Source organism: Polyodon spathula, chromosome 9, assembly GCF_017654505.1.
Source record: "Polyodon spathula isolate WHYD16114869_AA chromosome 9, ASM1765450v1, whole genome shotgun sequence".
NCBI lineage: Eukaryota > Metazoa > Chordata > Actinopteri > Acipenseriformes > Polyodontidae > Polyodon > Polyodon spathula.
In genome coordinates this window covers 23,155,693-23,177,395 of record NC_054542.1, presented here as the reverse complement: position 1 = coordinate 23,177,395, position 21,703 = coordinate 23,155,693, and the positions used below count along the sequence as shown (strand labels likewise).

General features: G+C 39.1%; 1 protein-coding gene across 1 annotated transcript in view; it reads left to right on the top strand.

Annotated features, from left to right (window-relative positions):
* The first annotated feature begins 5,562 nt into the window (after positions 1-5,562).
* LOC121320525 (A disintegrin and metalloproteinase with thrombospondin motifs 5) overlaps positions 5,563-21,703 on the top strand; it is a 36,815-nt gene continuing 20,674 nt past the window's right edge. The window contains exon 1 of the mRNA XM_041258923.1: positions 5,563-7,119. Within this exon, the coding sequence (XP_041114857.1) occupies positions 6,067-7,119 (1,053 nt within the window). The 5' untranslated portion in view covers positions 5,563-6,066. The remainder of the gene's footprint in view (positions 7,120-21,703) is intronic.

The window sequence follows — 21,703 nt, the reverse complement described above, 5'->3', positions numbered from 1 at the left end:
TTGGAACAGGTGAGTCAAAAACAGTTACTAGCATTTTATTTTGAGCAAAACAAGCATCTTTTATGACAGAGATCTATTTTAGTGAACCAAATGGGTGTTTTTTTTTTTACAAGCCATCTATTTGGGAGGGTCTGGGGTACTTGTAAATATATACATTGTAATTTAACTGAACTGAAAACAAACACACTGCATTAGATAGTTACTGGTAAACATTATTCCCAGATAGTCAGTTGGGTGACAGACAAGGAGTTACAATGCCATCAATATTCAGCCTTTGGCAACTCCTGCCATTTTGTTCCACTATCACCTAAAGAACAAAAGTCCATATCTTACTGGTTATTGTTGGTTACAAACAATGTTTAATGCATATTTCATTACAAACATGTATCTATGCTAATTATTTTGTTACACAGAATTCTTCTAAAATAATGTCCAAATAAAAAGCCATTCCTCACTTTACAAATACAGTTGTGGTATATTGTTATTATTAGTGGGCCAAGCAACAAAGCTGCTGGAACCCTATTGTTATTGTTAGAATTATTATTTTTATTATTCTGCCAAATTTTCAAATGTCTGTAAAAATAAAACCATTACACGAAAAGTTACGAAATTTGATAGGGTGGTAGAGGCCTAGGAGAAGTTGTGTCAGAGCGAAAATGAAAGTCAAAGGTCACATGGTTTGGCAGCCATATTGGATCTGTCATAAATATTCTAATGTCTTCTTCTCTGAAATCGTTATGTTGATTAAAGCGAAACTTTGAATACATAGCCTTGGTAAGGTTGTCTATTAAGTTTGCTCAAAGCGAGTCGCTACATAAAAAAAAACATGGCTGCCACGAGCCAATCATATTTCAGTTATAGTCAATTTGCACATATTTGCATATATTGTAGTGTTTATCTATGGTAGAATGTGATGAAACTTCATAAGAGTAGTAGAGGCATATGGGAATTAATGTCAATGAAAGAATGAAGTTGATTGGTCACATGGTTTGGCAGCTTATAACTTGTTAGATGGTGCAGATAGGGTCATGGTTACTATGGAACACATATAGGAACCCACATATGCTATGAAAAAAATGTCTTTGCCTGTGACCTCTGACCTGTCCTAAAGGTCAACTGAAAAACTAGCTTATAAGTCCTTAGAGAATTCAGATAGGGTCATGGTTACTATGGGACACATATAGAAACCCATATATGCTCTATCAAAAAATGTCCACTCATATGTTGCGCTTGGCCACCGGTCATTGCTTGCATCTATATTTATTAGTATTGTTATTATTGTTGTTAAAGAATATCACAATACAAAGTATCACATTACAAAATATTACATTACCGATAACAGCAGTTATAAAATCAGTAGAAAATGAGAGCAAATTCAAATAAGAGCAAAATAAAGAGTACAGTAAATAATTATGTAAGAACAAATTTGACTAAGAGCAGTTAAACTTGTAGTAAAGGTTTTTGCTTATAAGAGTAAATTCCATTAGGAGCAAGTAGTAAGTACAATAAATGGATAAGAACAAATGGAAATAAGAGCAATTACAAAAAAAACATGAATTTGGTTACCTTTAAGAGTAAAATCAAGCACAGGATTCAGAAAGTATAATTATGATTGAGAGCAGTAGTAGAATACAACAAAGTGTGGAGCAGTTAAGTGCAATTATAAAATGTTGCAAGTACTGATACAACTGGGTTCCTTATAATCCAGTACAGTAAAAGCAAGATTCAAGTTTAGCAAACAAAACACTGCCAATCATTGATACAACAGTAAACAGAAAGTAAGGTAATGTGCAGTAAAACTGTATTAAATGCATAGCAAAAACAAATTAAAGAAAATAATAAACTGTAAAATAATATTTACATTTGCTTAATTGGTAGCCACATTTTCTCTGGTATAAGTAATTGTTCTATAGTCAAGTTATTCGTATATTAACCTGTATCTGTGGTATAGCTCTGTGTTTTTGTAGAGGTACCGGTCCCCAGCTGCACTTAACCTAATAAAAATCCAGTAGGCCCAGTACAGCTGATGGGTCAGAACCTGTAAAACAGTAGCCAGTTAAAGCTTTCTCGCCTCTTAAAGTCGCAGCCTGGTCCCAGTGGGGTAAGTAATACAGGTATCTGTGAGGTAATGGGTGTATTGTATAATGTGACTTGCTGTATGGAGTAACAGTTAGAACTGTGTGGACTACTTAGAGCTGGGGGACTATGAGTGAAGCATAATGTCTTAATGGTTGGATCTTATGGACTGGGAGATGGTAGTATAGTCCTAGAGATGGTAGTATAGTCCTAGTGGTAGTATAGTCCTAGTATAGTCAAGCTGAGGGGCTGGGAGGGCAGATGTGTGTTCTAGTGGTTAGAACTGAGAGACAGAGGCAGTGTGGTCTAGTGGTTAGAGCTTAGTTATTGGGAGGCAGTGTGGCATATTGGATAGATCTGAAGGACTGTGGTCTAATAGAAAATTTAACAGACAGAGAAGCAATGTAATCAAATAGAATATGCAGTATAAAACTAGCAAGAAAAACTGTAACTGAAAACTTTGCTCTCACTTCAAAATAGGGCTTCTTGAGTTTAGTCTGGAGGACTGTTTTTTTTTCAGGATTTATGAAGTAAAGAGGTCCTGGTGCCTATCTATTTGTGCCCCAGACTCCACAACCCAGACTAGATGGATATAACTTCATAAAATTGTGCATTATTCCAAAGTATATTGCATAAATGATATAAATGAGCATATGTGTATACATGGAGCAATTTTTTTTCGATTTTATAAAGCCAGCAATAAAATATTAGATCAAAGCCGTTAGCATATGGGACTAGTAAACTGTACAGCCAGCCCACAACATGCGAGGTCTCCCCAAGTATAAAAGCAGTCCAGTCAAGCAGATTCTGAACAATATTAAGATCTGGGGACCCCTTTGATCTTCAAACACATGAAGCACTCAAATTAGCAGCATAACTCCCTCTCACAATCTGTCCTGAGTTTTTACGTGATATAAGTCACCGTTTGAAAGGGTTTTATGGAAACAAATCTGCATAGCTATGGGCCTTTTTGCCTAGAGCCCAAGGGACAGGGGCAAAATAAAATTATTTAATATGGACAATACAGTAATTGAAGCCCATTAGTATCCCATTAATAGGTATAACTTCAAATGTTATTGTAATGCTTTTTATGATGATGTCATTCTGAGAGGCTTTGATATTTCTCCTACCTTGTAAACCAGCTTCATAGTAGAACTCTTTCCCCTGCATTATTCATTGTATTGAGTGACATTAATAACGGGGTCAAAACACCAGTGGGATTCATATAAAGTTAAAGTTCTGCTTGAAACAATGTAGACATTATGTTTGTCAGCTACTGCATCAATTTTATGGTACAAATAAAGCCATTAGTGTATGTACACGTCAGTTTGAGTGCCGTAAGTACTGTAAGTGGTTGAAATGGCAGACATACTTGTTAACTAGTGTTTTGTTTGGGTTAAAAAAAAAATATGTGAAATGTGCAGATTTTGCTAAATAATTTTCTTTAAGAACACACAACCATTTATAAAAAAATACTGCATTTTACTGTAATATTCTACTGTAGTAAAATGAAATTTACTGCAGTAAATTATAGCAGCCAAAGTAAATACTGCACAATACTCCTTGCAGCATTTACTTTGGCTGCTATAGTTTACTGCAGTATTTAAAAATAAATTACAATGAGAGTATACAGTAAATGCAAAAAAAAAAAAAAAAAAAAAAAACATTTGTTAAGGATGTTAATATAAGTTTTGTTAACTGATGCAAGAAACCGAAACTTATTTTTTAAATCAGACTCAAAACTTGTACATGTTATGCACTTGGGGATACATAAGGAAAAGAACACGGAAGGAAGTGACCTCCAACTCTTCTATGCAAGTACCTAACAGTATCATTATTCTTAACACAAAATTTTCATTTGTCCCTCTAAAATGACATCTCAGAACAATCTCTTTATAACCTGCTTCCTCTCAGCCTCGAAGCCAAACTTTCTCGGATTGTCTCCCAATAATATTAAACAGTTAACCTTTACAAATGTATACTAATTTATTATTGCAATAAACTAGTTCCAAAGGAATCATTTTTTGAAGTAAACGAGTCAGTACTGCATATATATACTGGATATTTTGCATGCAAAAAGAAGCCATATCATCCCAGCTCTGATTCCTCGAGCCCAACCATAAGGGCCACACTGCCTCTCAGTCCATCAGCTCAATCACAAAACAACTTTGCATCAAACCCTACCTGCAAGGAAGAATACATGTAATCACCAGGACTGGGATATTCTGTCTACAGAAGGGTGGAAAATCTATATTGGATTTGTATTTCAACAAGATCAGGTTAACGATTTCCACTCGAGGAATAGGATACTGGATGTGACCTTACTGGGAGCTGGACAGACACATGCACAGTGTAGCACAGTGTTAGCTTAACTAACAAGACAGAGGGAAAGGAAAATGAAGAGTGGATTCATTAATGAACTTTGTCTTTACCAGTGAGTTCCTTCACAGTAATTGTTTGTTCCAGTATCACCTAAATTGTGAATATTCTCCGAATAAGCAAATTGATAAAATACTGCCTTTTTATATTCGCTGAGATTTACTGCAATAATTGCCATTGTTCTACAGTAAATACTTAAAATGTCAGTAGTAACTTGTTGTAAAATACAGCAGATTGTCATGTACTGTAGTATATTGCAGTTCTTTGTTGTAAAGGGTGTTTATCAGATGTGTCATAGACTATTATAGTATTAATGCACTATTCTACATTAAATGTTACAAATTAGTTATTTGCTGTAAAATCATTTTTTAAAATGTGAGTAGTATACTTCAAGGTAGTTATAGTATTCTGCAACATTTACTGTTACCACTGTATTTTATTGCTGCATTTCATAAAATGTATAACAGAAATGTACTGCTGATTTCTGTTATATTAAATACTGAATTCAGTATAGTAACCAAATCAAATGCTGCTAACTAATACAACTATCCTTCGGATGAGACATAAAACCGGGGTCCTATTGTAAGTGACTGCAATAGTTGTTAATGCATAGTTCACATAAGAAGAAGAAGAAGAAGAAGAAGAAGAAGAAGAAGAAGAAGAAGAAGAAGAAGAAGAAGAAGAACTACACTACACTATATAACAATTTACATCATTGTACTTTAAATTACTGTAAACGGTAGCACTTACTCTAGAATACTTGCAGTATATTGCAATTTGAACCAAAAAATAAGACTAACAATTTGGCAAACAAAGTTCAATTAAATCAACCAGAAATAGATTGTTTTATATAACATCCTGCTCGCTTAGTCACCAGAAACCAGTTTACAAAACACGCGCTGTGCCGGTGACTAACAAAGTCTGCTAAAACGATATTACGGTATGCAACACCGTAGTTATATTCCAGTGTTGTATATAAATCGTTGCCACCCACAAGGATTGCATGACGCACATATTCTCTCTCTCTCTCTCTCTCTCTCTCTCTCTCTCTCTCTCTCTCTCTCTCTCTCTCTCTCTCTCTCTCTCTCTCTCTCTCTCTCTGCTGTGACCAATTAGTGAAATAGCCCAGGCTGGAATGACATTCCGCTATAAATTCATTGTTCAGCCTCTTCTCATCTTCAGATTACATTCTCAATTCTCCGCGTTCGCATTGGCCCACTTGGATTGGGGATAAAAACAAACGCCAAGGACAGCTGTGTGAGGCGGCGTGTTAGTAGAGGGCTGGCAACAGACGCAGCACTTGACTTGATGCTTTGATTCTTTTAGCACTAGACCGCAGACAGAGAGAGACAGAGAGAGAACAGGACTTGTTTCTTGCTGCCTATATTTAAGTGGAAACTTTGTGTTTTGTTTGAAAAAGTTCACTGGAGTCCCGATCAGCCTTATTTATTTTATTTTTTTTTAAGTCTTTGTTTTCTTTTTATATGTTTCTGGGAGAATCTAAGTAGTAAACAGCAATGTGCAGTCAGTCTTGGTCCTTTCTTTTTAAATTATTATGAAGATTTTTAAGTTATTGATTTTATATTGAAAACTTTTTTGTGTGCTCATTTTATGTTTTTGGCTAAAGACAAAAACATGGTGCTATTAAAACTGCTTTTGCTGTGCACTTTGGAGTTACACCTGGGCACCTCTCTTCCTACCACCAATCTCACTCCTGGCACTGCTTTACCACCAGCTGCCAGTAGGCTGCAGACACCTCAAAGGACACACTACCCCAGAAGTAAAAATGGGATCGTTCAAAACATTGACCAGATCTATTCGGGTGATGGCAAGATTGGTTACATCCTCTATGCAGATGGTAAGAAATTCCTCTTGGATATGGAAAGGGATGAGTCCATTCTTTCTCACCACTTCAACACCATGTATGTAGTAGCACTCCAAGGGGATGCGCACCTGGGGGCCCTGCACAAGGAGTGCTTCTACCGGGGCACTGTAGACTCCAACCCTGAATCTCTAGCTTTGTTCAACCTCTGCGGGGGGTTAGAGGGCTTTTTTGCAGTGAAGCATGCCCGCTATACTATAAAGCCACTGATCAGGGCTAAGGGACGAGAGAATGAGGTGTATGGTGCAGAGGGGCATTTGGAGCGGGGTTTGCATTACTACACTCGGGAGAGGTTTCATTTCGAGGCTGTGCCCATGCGAGAGAGCTGCGGGACTCAGGGTGGCAAGGGAAAACGACAAAGTGTGTTGGTGAAAATCACAGGTCCCTCCAAGGACAGCCAGGAGAGGGGGTGGTGGGGCTCCAGGGAGGTTAATTCTGCCTCAGGGAGACGAACCCGTCGGTCTGTTTCAAGAGCGAGGCATGTGGAACTCCTGTTGGTGGCCGATGAGTCCATGTCCAAGAAGTATGGCAAGGACCTGCAACACTACCTCCTAACACTGGCTTCCATCGCCTCCAAGCTGTATGGGCATGCCAGCATAGAGAACCCTATCCAGTTGGCAGTGGTGAAAGTGGTGGTTGTCACCAGTAAGGAAAAGGGTCTGGAGATCAGCAAGAACGCAGCTTCCACCCTCAAGAGCTTTTGCAAGTGGCAAAACCAGCAGAACCAACTGGATGACGACCACAAAGAGCACTATGATGCTGCCATTCTGTTCACCAGGCAGGTAAGCAGCAACCATAGATTGAACTGTATCGGTCTCAAAAGGGAGAAATAAAAAAAAAAAACTTGAGCACATGTTTTAGTGAGTTGATGGTGAAAAAATGTTTGGCTTCTTAATTTAAAACAAGATAGGCAGGGTATGGGGAAGATTCAGTGTTTTATATTCACTATATTGAACTATTCGCTTCCCCACGTGTTATTTTTGGGCACTGACCGCTATCTTTAAAGTCAGTGCACCCTTTGTTTTGGGAGCTGTCTGATCTTAGATGGAAAACCTTTAAACATATGCATTTAAATGTACTGTAGATTGCTTCACATATTTAACTTAGGAACTTTGGGCTTCAGCTAGTTTTCTGCATGACCTGAAGTACAAAGTGAGAGTTGAAACTTTATAAATGTATTTTTTAAATTTTATTTTCCTTGTGGTTTTGTGCTGTGCATGTCATTCTGTGGTGTTTTGGAAGCTTGGCTAGACGGCTGATAATAACACACACACACACACACACACACACACACACACACACACACACACACACTGATCAGGGGGGTAATCGGTAGAATAAGGCGGTGTCCTGTGTCACACAACAGTATAATTTTGCAGGAAAGGAAGCCGTAACATGTTTATTTTATCGTTATCTTCTTTTAGTGATCTGTTACATTGTGAGTGTAAAGTGCTGTGTATTTTTGGTTAACTTTTCCTGGCCACAATGCTCAGCTATATTTACAGTTTATCTGTGTACATCTAACGTTTTATGTAAAATTGTGTTCACAGACAGCTGCACCAGCACCTGCTTCTCATTTAACAGGGCTGCGCCTCAGTTTAAGCAGTGTGATTTCCACTTATGTCATACCAGAACAATGACATGGGTTAACTGGGTGTTTTGTTCAAAATAATTAGTGTTCCAAAATCTGTTTCAATTTTACGAATTTTATTCTGATATTTAGTGCTTGATTTCTACAGTTTTCCATACACTATTTTACCTTTTTGTACTCAACTTCAGGAGAGATTTACATTCCAGTTTGTAGACATCACCGAAGAGCCTTTTGAGCTGCAATCACACTACCTCCTTGAAATGCTGCCGCTGCAGCAATACCTAGCCCAGTAAGGTAAATACAAAGAAAGAAAGAAAGAAAGAAAGAAAGAAAGAAAGAAAGAAAGAAAGAAAGACGTGGATTGACTTTTTTCAGAACATCTAAAAAGTATTTGTTATTCAGATGCAGCTTTTAATACCTGCAGTTGTCGTATTTTACTGCAGGCTCATTAAATAACATACTTATCAAAACATACTGGTCACTATAGCTTTAAAATGTATTGGTACATTATTTATAAATGTATTGCTACATTATTTATTGCTTACATCATTTAAGCATGGAACAAGTGAGCAAAGAGACAGTATCTCTCTTACTGGAATGTTGTGGTGATGGGCAGTCTGCATACGCAAATCATTACAATTAGACAGCATTTATGGGTCAAGCTCAGTTGTCCTGCAGACTAGTGTCCTTATAGCTGACATGCTCAAGGCCACGTATTGTGGTTTACAGTACAGTACGTGTTTGTGATAATGCAGTTTTGGACTGGAATGCAATCACGTTTTTGATTAGTTCTTATATAACTGGAGGACTAAATGCATAACTGCTTTCGGCTCTTCCTTTGTTTATCTTACTGAACAATACTGTACTTGTTTGTATAAGACAGTCTGCCAGTGCAGTAAATAACAGCAAACAAGATACCATTCCCAAAATAAAATACATTGACATGTATGTGTACAAGCATGCACTGTTTTTTTAAAGATGGAGATGCCCCTAGTAGTACACAGTTGCTCAGGTGTGGCCCTACACTTTATTTTCATATGTGTGATATTATGTGTGAACACATCTGAAAGCGACCCCTTTCGTTCACTACATCTGCTGAAGGTTGTAAGGTTTGGTGTGTGAGAGAGTATGACATTTAACTTTGGCACATGAGTATTTTCCATAAAGACTTCTGCTGAAGTCACGCACAAACGTTTGGCCTGTAATAATGCCCTCCCATGCATAGAAAAATCAATAGTATTTTATTCTCTTCATTAAATGTACTGTCAGCTATCCAGTCATATAAATTATCCTATTATTAAGAGCAGCTTCATGTGTCTTTGTTTCAGTAATAATCGGTTAAAAACAACAAAACTCAATAGCCTTACCTCTGAACAAAATGAGTACAACAAAGATTGATTGATCATAAGTCTGCAAGCGCACAATATTTGAAAAAGAAACCCAGATCCTGAAGAGGTTGTTTATCAATGGGCCCGCCGAAGAAAGATCTTGGTGGATCTACATAAAGATGGAAAGTACAGACATACTGTGCGTTTTCATCAGATTGTAGTGTTGCTGATTACCAGCTGTCTCTACTGGCTGCCTCCACTGTTGCTGACACTGACTACAAGGGCGCAGGGACTAAGGGGGACTAATATTCTTTCATTTTAGCTGAAAACATGTATAATATACATTTGTAGTTCAAGACAAACCTACACATGACATAAATTTGAATAGAATGAATGGCTCTCGACGGGGGACATCCTGAACTCCACTCAGAGTTTCTTTACCAGGTGCACCGTATAGCCCGGAGGTCGCCGGTTCGAGTCCAGACTATTCTATTGCTGACCGTAGATAGGAGCTCCCAGGGGGTGATGTACAATTGGCAGTGCGCCACCCATGGGGGGAGGGCTTAGGTCGGCCAGAGTGTCCTCGGCTCACCGCGCACAAGTGACCCCTGCAGTCTGGCCGGGCGCCTGCGGGCTTGCCTGTAAGCTGCCCAGAACTGCATTGTCCTCCGACGCTGTAGCTCTGAAGGTGGCTGCACGGTGAGTCTGCAGTGTGAAAAAAAGCAGTCGGCTGGCGGCAAACGATTTGGAGGACAGCATGTGTTTGTCTTCGCTGCTCCTGAGTCAGCGTGGGGTTGGTAGTGGTGAGCTGAACCTAAAAATAATTGGATATGCCAGATTGGAAGAAAATAATTAAATAATTGGCGATTACTACGTTAAAAAATTATAAAACATTAGGCCTTAAACACACACTGTTAGGGGCCCAACATCTAAGTGACTGGACAAAGCAGTAGATCCCCTGTTAAAATTGGAGCCAAGAATAGCTAGAAGAGAAGAGAGGGAGATCTGGAGGAATAGAGATGAGTATAACTCAAGAAGGAGCAAGTTACTTTATTTTGACTGCTAGGTATGAATTAGATGGTACAAACATAATGTATAGAAATACTAAAATAAATTCCTTGTACCACCAAAAAACAAACTCTCCTCTGTATTGTAGAATACATTCATTTGTTTCAGGCATCAGTTAATTAATTACATACAAAACTTGGCAGCATGGAGGTTCACAGCACAAGAGTCAAAGTTATTTTCATACTTATCAATGTGTATACATTACTGTATGCTTGCTAATAACGTCAAGCACGAACATGGTCACTTTGGTCTCCAAATAAATGTGTGTGATAATGATCTGCACAGTGCTGTTCCCCTGGTAAAGGAGGCAGTGGGTCGAGCTCCCTGTCTCATTTGTGTTCAGGATCAGTGCTGCTGTCACTCAGAGCAGCAGAGCAAAACTGCCAGTGGCCAGGTCACTGACAGAGCACAGCAGACCGGTCTGCAGATGCCGTCCAGAGCTCAAGTCTCAGTGGCCAGACTGTAACTCATTGACCCCTGTCCATGGGCAGTTTAGGGCCTGTTAAACCAATATTATGTTACTGTATCTCAGAGCACAAGAAGTACTACAGACAGGATGTATACAGAGCCTAGGTGCATAACGGTCATGTGACGGAGATGGTTTGGATTTTATTTAGATTTGAGAATATGTACAGCAGTTAAATGTCCTGACAGAAGACTTGGTTTTAAAGTTGGAATCTGTAATGCAAGTTAATTGAACTTACTGGAACTTAGTGGTTTACAGTTCTTGTTTATCTGGTACTTTTTATCTACTTTATCTCATTGCACGACAGCACTATTGTATCCATGTCTTCTTTGTATTCCACCTTAGTGTTTTGATTTTACATAACAGAGCAAGAGAGTAATATTTGCCTGTGTCTTAAAAAATATGACACCACTACAATGTTGTCAAGCATTTGACAGGAGTTTAAATGCTTGCTTTTGGTTCCACCTGATCCAGTGTCCTGCTAGAAGGATACTAGCCACAGGCACTTGCTGTAGGGATGCATGGGATGGGTAAGAGGGGGGAAAGATTTCAGCAAACCCCATAAATGTTGCTCTCCAAGGACAGAGGCTCTGTGGGGAATGGGGATCAGGGAAGGGTGCTTTGGGGTAGATGAAAGGGTGCTTTGGGGTAGTTCTATCTGTCTTCCCTCTTTGAAGCAAGTCAGCTACTGATTCTTGTTGAGTCTGACTGACACCCTGCTGCTCCACGGTTCTCTGTCTACACGTCTCTACCTCAGGTCAAGTGACTCTTCACCTTTCAATAGAAATGTGGGGAGCAGCTGGCTCAATTCCTACATGTGTGGAAAGGTGATATATCCATAATAAAGTGTCAGGGTAGTAGACTTGGAAAGTAATTGAAATTCAACAGCAGCTTCACATAAAGCCCTTACCACTTTGTAACATATCTGGTTCCTCCACCAGATTGTTCTTTATTGGGTTATTTGGTTTTACTTTTATAGAAATATTAGAGAGGGAGGCAAATAGTGAGTTCAACAGTTCAGCCCACAGAATCTCACCCCAAGCCCTTTTGCTAAAGGTAGGTTAGGGAACAAAACCATGCTGATACCCCTGATAGAACCTTTTACACAGTTTTAGTGGGGGGGGGGGGGGGGTACCTTACAGTCTGTCCTCACATCTGCAGGATCTATTAACAGTTTATTAACTTTCTTTGTGTGCATTACCTGTTTCTCCGATCAATGTTTATGATATGATTTATTTATGTGAGCATGTCTGGTTAGTGTTAGCTCTCCATTTACGATGTGCGAGCCATCATCATTACCATTGTCAGAAGCGCAGAGACAAGCCTTTTATCCTCAGAAGTAAGCTGGTTTCACCTCAGTGCATTTCACACCTCATCATTAGCGTGTTAAGTTCCAAAGTCGTCCCAGTTTCCAGGTGGTGCTCTGGAAGAGACATTTCCCCTGCATGGACCAAAATAGGCACCTACACTTACATACATGCATGCAAGCATACAACCTAACTAACTGCACATGTTAAAACTAGAATTACAAAACCAGGATGAGCATTTTTTGTATGTTTTTTTTTTAACTTCTGGGAATAGAATTGACTCTGTGTGTTCGTGAAATTGAAACTTCGTGGGAAAGGGGCAGGATGAACGGGAGTTCACACCGCACTGCCCCGCCGCAGGACCAAGCCCTGCAGGAACTGAGCTGTTTGTGGCTGACTGACCCAGCACTCCGGATCTGAGAACCAGACTAGGTTAGAGAGGAAGAGGGTGTGAATGGGTGTGTGTGGTTGTTATTTTTTCTGCATCTGTATGCTTCTAGTCTCATACAGATTTTTTCGATTGCATTTGGCTATAATCCTATAAAAACACTTGATTTTATACAAATGCTTTTAACCTTTCAGGTACTGTGTGAATATTACATGATTATGAGGAGTCTCTTTATGTATGTGCACTAGTTTCATTTATCTTTTTAAAGCAAACTTTACATGCAGATATATTTGGTTTTACTTCAACTTTTAAGGTTATGGTGGTACCCTCTGGCACTCTTCAGATATAAGTCAATGCAAATTCTGCCTTTGCTTTTTTTATTCCTTTTTCATTTTTGTATTGTCAGTTTAGATTAAAAGGTCAGTGGGTTGTGACCCTTTATCAATCAGTCAATCAATCAGTCAATCTTTATTCATATATAGCGCCTTTCATAGTGGAACACTATCACAAAGCGCTTTATAGGATACAGTAAATACAAGAAAATCCATAATACTTCAAATAGATAAATGCATAATACATGATACTGTGGGGAAAGCAAGCACAATACATTGTACACAGTGGAAAGTGCATAATACAATTGTGAACGGTGTATTTTAAGTCCAAAATTTATTGAAATTAAGGAAACCTATTAGGCCTGATATCAGACTGTGCTTATGTTTAGATTAACTGGACTTCCACTGCACTATACATCATACAGAAAAGTTAAGTAGAAATTAAAGCAGAGCATCTAGCTACAATCACTGTTGTTTCTACCAATTTCCTTGCAGTTTAGTATTATATTGGTGAGCTAAACATGACACGTCATTCAGCTTCCTTTCATTTTTTGAGAGGGGGATTACCAAGGTGAAGATAAATCATTTTACATCTTAAGTTTCACTAGCCATATATATTTTTTAACAAACATGTTAGTTAATAACCAACATCTGTGGAATCCTGGCTGTGGTACTACCTGTAAGGAGCAATCCGCTGTTTAGAACTGGTCTCTCTAATTCAGATAAGAACCTATCATATTTCTACATGCTGCAGCTGTTCAGTCCTGAAAAAAACTTGTGTTGGGTCTAGCCTAACTTGTTGTGTGTTTTATTTTATCCAGTAGTCACAAGATGGTAAAAGAAGGATTAAAGAGCTTTAATAAGGAATGAAGCAGCTGTCTCTGCATTCCTGAGGCCGTTGCAGGAGAGTTCCCAGACAGACACTGCACATACATTTGAGATATTGATCATTGTACAGTATTGACATGTCCTCACTCAACACTAAATACTGCAAGCTTGCATTCTTATGACCTTTTAAGAGGGAGGAACCATGTGCATCGATATTTAGGGTGTAAGGGTCAACCGGGGTAACAAACCCCCCCCCCCCCCCACCAGTCCCGAGACCGATAGTGTTCTTTAAAGTATCATTGTAAGCAAATTATGTGTCACGGAAGGGAAATTAATGAGTTTATTCGCATGAGGCAAATTCTTCACAGTCAGGGTTGTTCTCACTGTGGCAGATCTGCCAACAGATTAGTGATTCTTAAAAGGACATTAACATTATACAATGGAATTCGTTACAGGAACACTGTGCTGACTTAGGGATAACTTGGGCCTCCTCCATCTGCCATCAACTCTGCAGGGATTGTGGGGGGCACTGTCCCATTTTAGTATATCAACATCCATAACTTCAAACACTTGATTAGAATTTTAATGTAAAAGAAACTAAAGGAGACAAAGGTATCAGCTAATGCCTTCATGGGTTGTGAAACTGAGATCTGATCTGCAACTTTGACAGATCCCGTAACGCAGACGTACCGGTAGTGTCACTGGTTTCCATTTCAAAAGTTTTATTTATCATCTTGTCTTGAAGATGGATAGGGCTGCTAATGTATGTGCCTGCATGCTTAGAGATGCTCCTGTGTAAATAACTTGAAATAGGAACAGAAAATTTTGGAAGATTTTCCATGAAGTGGAACAGAATGGCAAGGAGCTATTTTTTCAGGTTATGATTGTTAGCTAAATATTTACAGTGGCCGATGAAAGAAATGATGTTTTATCTGGATTACAGTGTGGTCCTGAAGGTATGAGCAGAGAAATTCATCTGTGCCAGGCCTACTCAATAATTAAGTTACGACTTAATAAAAAAATTAATAAACTGCAAAATGTTAAACAGTGTGTTAAAGCCAAGTGTGTATAAACAATGAGTGTCTCATTAAAACATCAGGTATCTGCAAAAGAGTTCAGAGATCCCAGTCTATGTGAGGAGCAGGGCTGTTACTTGTCTAGTACATAATGAAGTCTGTTATTAATATTGTTTTGAGATCCATTCATCATTTACTGTACTTCAGAAGAGTCACAGTTGGGATTAATTAGTCGCCAACAGTGTTTGTAAAAATGTCAACAGAAGGTTTCAGCAAATCAAAATGATTCCAGCTGTAAGCTCTGTAAACATCGTCAAGGTTTTCATCTGACAACCATGCAATTTCAGTGAAAGACCAATATAAAAGGCTTGAAATAAGTCACCTTTGATTATTTTCTTTTGTATTTGCACCAAGTGAAAAATAAACCAGATACTGCAAACAATTAAGTTTGATATGCTGGTGCAAGTGGCAGTGTCATGTGTTGTACTGTTGTTATGGATTCTGTCCTCTGTCGATGAGATGGCGTTAAAAGCTTTATAAATACAAATGCAGATGCTTGCAGTGTACGTGGTTGCCGCTTTGCGTACAGCCTCTGCCCATTTACATCGATGCTGTGACCTGGATTGCAAAGATTGGCAGCAGCTGATTATTTGCCCTGCTGGTGAGATAAGGCTAAAAGCTCTGTAACCACGACTCCAGATGAGCCCGGCTCTTTTGCATAGCGGTAAGTCACTCGCTTGTGGTGTACGGGATCACCAGTTCGCACCCAGCCTCCACCCTGTTACACTTGTAACTGATAAAAAAAGATTGAACTTTACTTACAGTGTTCCACAGCAGCTCCTGTCTCTCTTTGGCACATGGTTAATGATTGTGTTTGTAAGTGACTGCCCAGATTTTCCAGATGTGATCTAGTGGGTATGGATAATGAGACACTGTGACTGGTGAAATTATAGTGTAACAGATCTGCCCTAAAGCTGACCTCTGCTTATTTTTAAATGTGTTACATGTTTTTACACACAGGTGCACAAACACCCACATCAGGTTCATAAAACAGGCTGTGTTTTAGTTCCTCGTGTAACAGACCATTGCTATTACAGACACTGCTGACTGGAAGCTTTAAATTGTAGCCAAAAAATAATAATTTTCTGTACATTTTCCAAGCTATGCATATCCCTTCCCTATATAGGTCTCAAATGCGTAATTTTGAAATAAATCTGTTTTAGCAAACGTGTGTTTTAAAACATGATATCCGGTTCTACACTATGTTAAAGATTTCTCAAATAGAGTTGCACTTTGTTTGTTTGTCATTTCACCATGCACAAATCTGTTCCTCAAGACCTGGAGACCTCCTGGTCTTCACTTAGTTTAACCTTATTCCAGGTTTTAATCAGTTATAAAACCTGGAGGTCTCCAGATATAGAGGTCAGGATTTGTGCACACCAGACAATGAAATACTTCAAATAAACCATTGTGTTTAACAAGTTTCAATGCACTCATCTTTCTTCAAAGAGCTTATTTTAAATTGTAACAGTAATTCAACTTCCTCTTTTAACATTGAACCAAGAATGCTAATAATTTATTGTAGTTTACTGTTTATTTATTACATTATTTTAGAACTTGTGGATGGTTTAGTGTGCCATGCTTTTCTGTGTTTTTTTTTTCTTTCTTTCCACTGCTTATTAGAAGGAAACAGCTTTCATCACCTGCTCATTTAATAGACTTCCAGTTCAGAGTCATTGGTACCTCAAAATAATAAAACGCCCAGAACCAACTGTTAAATACGTTTACCAACTACATGCCAAAGAATTATCAGTACATGTTTATTCTTTCTATAAATCACTGTATATCAGTGTATTGTGAATGAAAAAGAAAAATACCTTGGATAGTTGTAGCATAGGTATAGTTGTAGCTGGTATAAACACCTTTGCATCATTAGGCATTTGAAATCCATACTGTATGTTAAATATGCATGACAGCTTTAAAGTTCACCAATCTTTTCACATCCTTCTACAAGTTATTTACTGTGCTTAACAGTGTTTAACCATCTGATTTACCATAAGAACATAAGAACATAAGAAAGTTTACAAACGAGAGGAGGCCATTCGGCCCATCTTGCTCGTTTGGTTGTTAGTAGCTTATTGATCCCAAAATCTCATCAAGCAGCTTCTTGAAGGATCCCAGGGTGTCAGCTTCAACAACATTACTGGGGAGTTGATTCCAGACCCTCACAATTCTCTGTGTAAAAAAGTGTCTCCTATTTTCTGTTCTGAATGCCCCTTTTTCTAAACTCCATTTGTGACCCCTGGTCCTTGTTTCTTTTTTCAGGCTGAAAAAGTCCCTTGGGTCGACACTCTCAATACCTTTTAGAATTTTGAATGTTTGAATTAGGTCGCCACGTAGTCTTCTTTGTTCAAGACTGAACAGATTCAATTCTTTTAGCCTGTCTGCATATGACATGCCTTTTAAGCCCGGAATAATTCTGGTCGCTCTTCTTTGCACTCTTTCTAGAGCAGCAATATCTTTTTTATAGCGAGGTGACCAGAACTGAACACAATATTCAAGATGAGGTCTTACTAGTGCATTGTACAGTTTTAACATTACTTCCCTTGATTTAAATTCAACACCTTTCACAATATATCCGAGCATCTTCTTAGCCTTTTTTGTAGCTTCCCCACATTGTCTAGATGAAGACATTTCTGAGTCAACAAAAACTCCTAGGTCTTTTTCATAGATTCCTTCTCCAATTTCAATATCTCCTATATGATATTTATAATGTACATTTTTATTTCCTGCGTGCAGTACCTTACACTTTTCTCTATTAAATGTCATTTGCCATGTGTCTGCCCAGTTCTGAATCTTGTCTAGATCATTTTGAATGACCTTTGCTGCTGCAACAGTGTTTGCCACTCCTCCTACTTTTGTGTCGTCTGCAAATTTAACAAGTTTGCTTACTATACCAGAATCTAAATCATTAATGTAGATTAGGAATAGCAGAGGACCTAATACTGATCCCTGTGGTACACCGCTGGTTACCACACTCCATTCTGAGGTTTTTCCTCTAATCAGTACTTTCTGTTTTCTACATGTTAACCACTCCCTAATCCATGTACATGTGTTTCCTTGAATCCCAACTGCGTTCAGTTTGAGAATTAATCTTTTGTGCGGGACTTTGTCAAAAGCTTTCTGGAAATCTAAATAAACCATGTCATATGCTTTGCAATTATCCATTATGGATGTTGCATCCTCAAAAAAATCAAGCAAGTTAGTTAGGCACGATCTCCCTTTCCTAAAACCATGTTGACTGTCTCCCAGTACCCTGTTACCATATAGGTAATTTTCCATTTTGGATCTTATTATAGTTTCCATAAGTTTGCATATAATAGAAGTCAGGCTTACTGGTCTGTAGTTACCTGGTTCAGTTTTGTTTCCCTTTTTGTGGATCGGTATTACGTTTGCAATTTTCCAGTCTGTCGGTACCACCCCTGTGTCAAGAGACTGCTGCATGATCTTGGTTAGCGGTTTGTAAATTACTTCTTTCATTTCTTTGAGTACTACTGGGAGGATCTCATCCGGCCCAGGGGATTTGTTTATTTTAAGAGCTCCTAGTCCCTTTAACACTTCTGCCTCAGTTATGCTAAAGTTATTTAAAACTGGACAGGAACTGGATGACATGTGGGGCATGTTGTCAGTATCTTCCTTTGTAAAAACTTGTGAAAAGTAATCATTTAACATATTTGCTATTTTTTTTTCTTCATCTACGATTTTGCCATTTGTATCTCTTAAACATTTAATCTCCTCTTTGAATGTTCTCTTGCTGTTGTAATATTGGAAAAACATTTTGGAATTGGTTTTAGCTCCCTTAGCAATGTTTATTTCTATTTCTCTCTTGGCCTTTCTAACTTCCTTTTTGACTTGCGTTTGCAGTTCTGTGTACTCTTTCTGCGTACTTTCTTTTTGGTCCTTTTTTAATGCTCTGTAAAGTGCCTTTTTTCGCTGAATATTTTTTTTAATTGATCTATTAAACCATTTTGGCAATTTAGTTTTACATTTAGATTTGTCTACTTTAGGGATATAATTGTTTTGTGCCTCTAGTACTACATTTTTGAAGAACAACCATCCTTCTTCTGTGGGTGTTTTCTCTATTTTACTCCAATCTACTTCTGTTAGTCTCTGTTTCATACCTTCATAGTTTGCTTTTCTAAAATTGTAAACCTTAGCTTTAGTCTTTACTTTTGGGGATTTAAAAAACACTTCAAATGAGACCATGTTGTGGTCTGAGTTTGCCAGTGGTTCTCTGACCTCTGTTTTAGTTATTCTATCTTCGTTATTTGAAAAGACTAAATCAAGGCATGCCTCCCCTCTAGTGGGTGCCTTCACAAATTGTGTTAGGAAGCAGTCATTTGTCATTTCCACCATTTCTATTTCATCCTTCGCGCTACCCACCGGGTTTTCCCATTTTATTTGGGGGAAGTTGAAATCCCCCATTAGTATGGCTTCTCCTTTGCTACACACATTTCTAATGTCATTGTATAACAGATTATTGTGCTCACCGTCTGAATCTGGCGGTCTATAGCATGCTCCTATTATTATGCCCTTTGAATTTTTGTCCGTTATTCTGACCCATATTGATTCGGTTTTATTTTCTTTGTCCAGGTTTAACACCTGGGCTTCAAGACTGTTTCTTATGTATAGCGCTACCCCTCCTCCTCTTCTGTCCTGCCTGTCTTTCCTATACAGTGTATACCCACAAATATTAAATTCGTCCCCATCACTCTCAGACAACCACGTTTCTGTAACACCTATCACATCATAGTTACCTGTTAGTGCAGTAGCTTCAAGTTCTAGAATTTTGTTTCTGATACTTCTAGCATTTAGATAAATACATTTAATGGTTGTCTTACCTGAGTTGTTGTTCTTGTTTTGATGCGGTCTCCCTTCTGTTTTTTTTTTGTTGATTTCTCCCCCCTTCCTTTCTAGTTTAAATGCTTCCGAACCTGCTCGAGGATCTTTTCTCCAAGTAGACTGGTTCCCTTGTTATTTAAATGCAGTCCATCCCGTCTATACAGATAGTCCTCGTTGTAGAATGTGGTCCAATGATCAAGATAGGTGAAGCCTTCCCGTGTGCACCACGTCTTCAGCCATGCGTTTTGATTAATTATTTCCAGCTGTCCATATGGTCCTTTGCAAGGTGCGGGTAGTATACCAGAAAATACCACAGTTTTGGTTTTCTCTTTTAATTTCCTTCCTAGCTCTCTGAATTTGTTTTGCAGGGATTTTGGTCTGTCTCTTCCAATGTTGTTTGTACCGATGTGGACGACTACTACCGGGTCGTCTCCTGTTCGTTCTAGGAGCCTGTCCACGTTCTCAGTGATGTGCTTGACCGAGGCTCCCGGAAGGCAGCACACTGTTGTAGTAAGGGGGTCCAAACTGCGAATTGAACTTGCTGTGTTTCTCAATATGGAGTCCCCAACAATCATGACCTCCCTTCTTTTTGCTGTCTGGTCACCACTGTCAATAGGGTCCTGGATGTTGTTCCTTTCATTCTCTTGTTGTTGGTTCTGCTCATCAAAATTCTGAAGTGACTCAAATCTGTTGGTTGTTTTGATTTCTGGTGGTTGTGTTTGACGAAGTTTCTTTTTTTCCCTGCTTCTGCCTACCTGAACCCAGCTGTTCTGACCTTCTATCTCCCTGGTGGCTTTCAGTCTGTTAGGGGTGATGCAGACTTCCATGAATTGTGGGTGTGCCAGTTCCTCAAGATCCTGTTGCTGTCTCACTTCTTCCAGCTCCATTTCTAGCATACTTACTAGTTTATGCAAATCCTGGATCGCGCGGCACTTTACGCACACTTGGTTTAGCTCCGCTGGGTTTTCTCGGATTTCCCACATCAAGCAGGTGTCACAGATTACTGGCTTGAAGACCATGTTGAGGTTTTTTTTTTTGAAGTTTAGTTTCTTCTGCAGCCGTCAACCTGCTTTCAAACTGCTTCGAAACTGCTCTGTACTTTTCCACGCCTGTACTTCTCCCACTCGCTGTCGCTGGGAAGACTGCCTCGTTTAACTGCGTTGTTCTGCTGTGCTGTTGGCTCCTCCCCTCGCCCGTGTCTCAAAACGGCGCTGAATTTGAATCAGCTGCTCCGAGTTTCAGCTTGTTTGTTATCAGAAAAACACACGCGGCTGTTTGACTTTGAGCTGCTGCTGTGTTTCCCCAATGTCCTCTGTTTTCTGATTAAAGCAATTCAAGATGCAATTTCTCCTTTCTGCTTCGAAACTGCTCTGTACTTTTCCACGCCTGTACTTCTCCCACTCGCTGTCGCTTCCACTTGCTGTCGCTGGGAAGACTGCCTCGTTTAACTGCGTTGTTCTGCTGTGCTGTTGGCTCCTCCCCTCGCCCGTGTCTCAAAACGGCGCTGAATTTGAATCAGCTGCTCCGAGTTTCAGCTTGTTTGTTATCAGAAAAACACACGCGGCTGTTTGACTTTGAGCTGCTGCTGTGTTTCCCCAATGTCCTCTGTTTTCTGATTAAAGCAATTCAAGATGCAATTTCTCCTTTCTGCTTCGAAACTGCTCTGTACTTTTCCACGCCTGTACTTCTCCCACTCGCTGTCGCTTCCACTCGCTGTCGCTGGGAAGACTGCCTCGTTTAACTTGCATGCTTGCCTGTGCTTCACCATGCTATCGCAGCAAAGTGTTAGAGTTATAGAACATAGCAGAAACGGTCTTTTGTCTGATGTCAGTCAGTAAAGCACAGTGTTTGTCCTGGAGTTCAGTGACATGAAGAATCATTAACCCACAATCAGCTTTAACAGCATTCTTGTGATGTGAATTTGGATGCTGGAAATTGGCCCCTTTTTAAGAACATAAGAACATAAGAAAGTTTACAAACGAGAGGAGGTCATTCGGCCCATCTTGCTCGTTTGGTTTTTAGTAGCTTATTGATCCCAGAATCTCATCAAGCAGCTTCTTGAAGGATCCCAGGGTGTCAGCTTCAACAATATTACAGGGGAGGGGGTTCCAGACCCTCACAATTCTCTGTATAAAAAAGT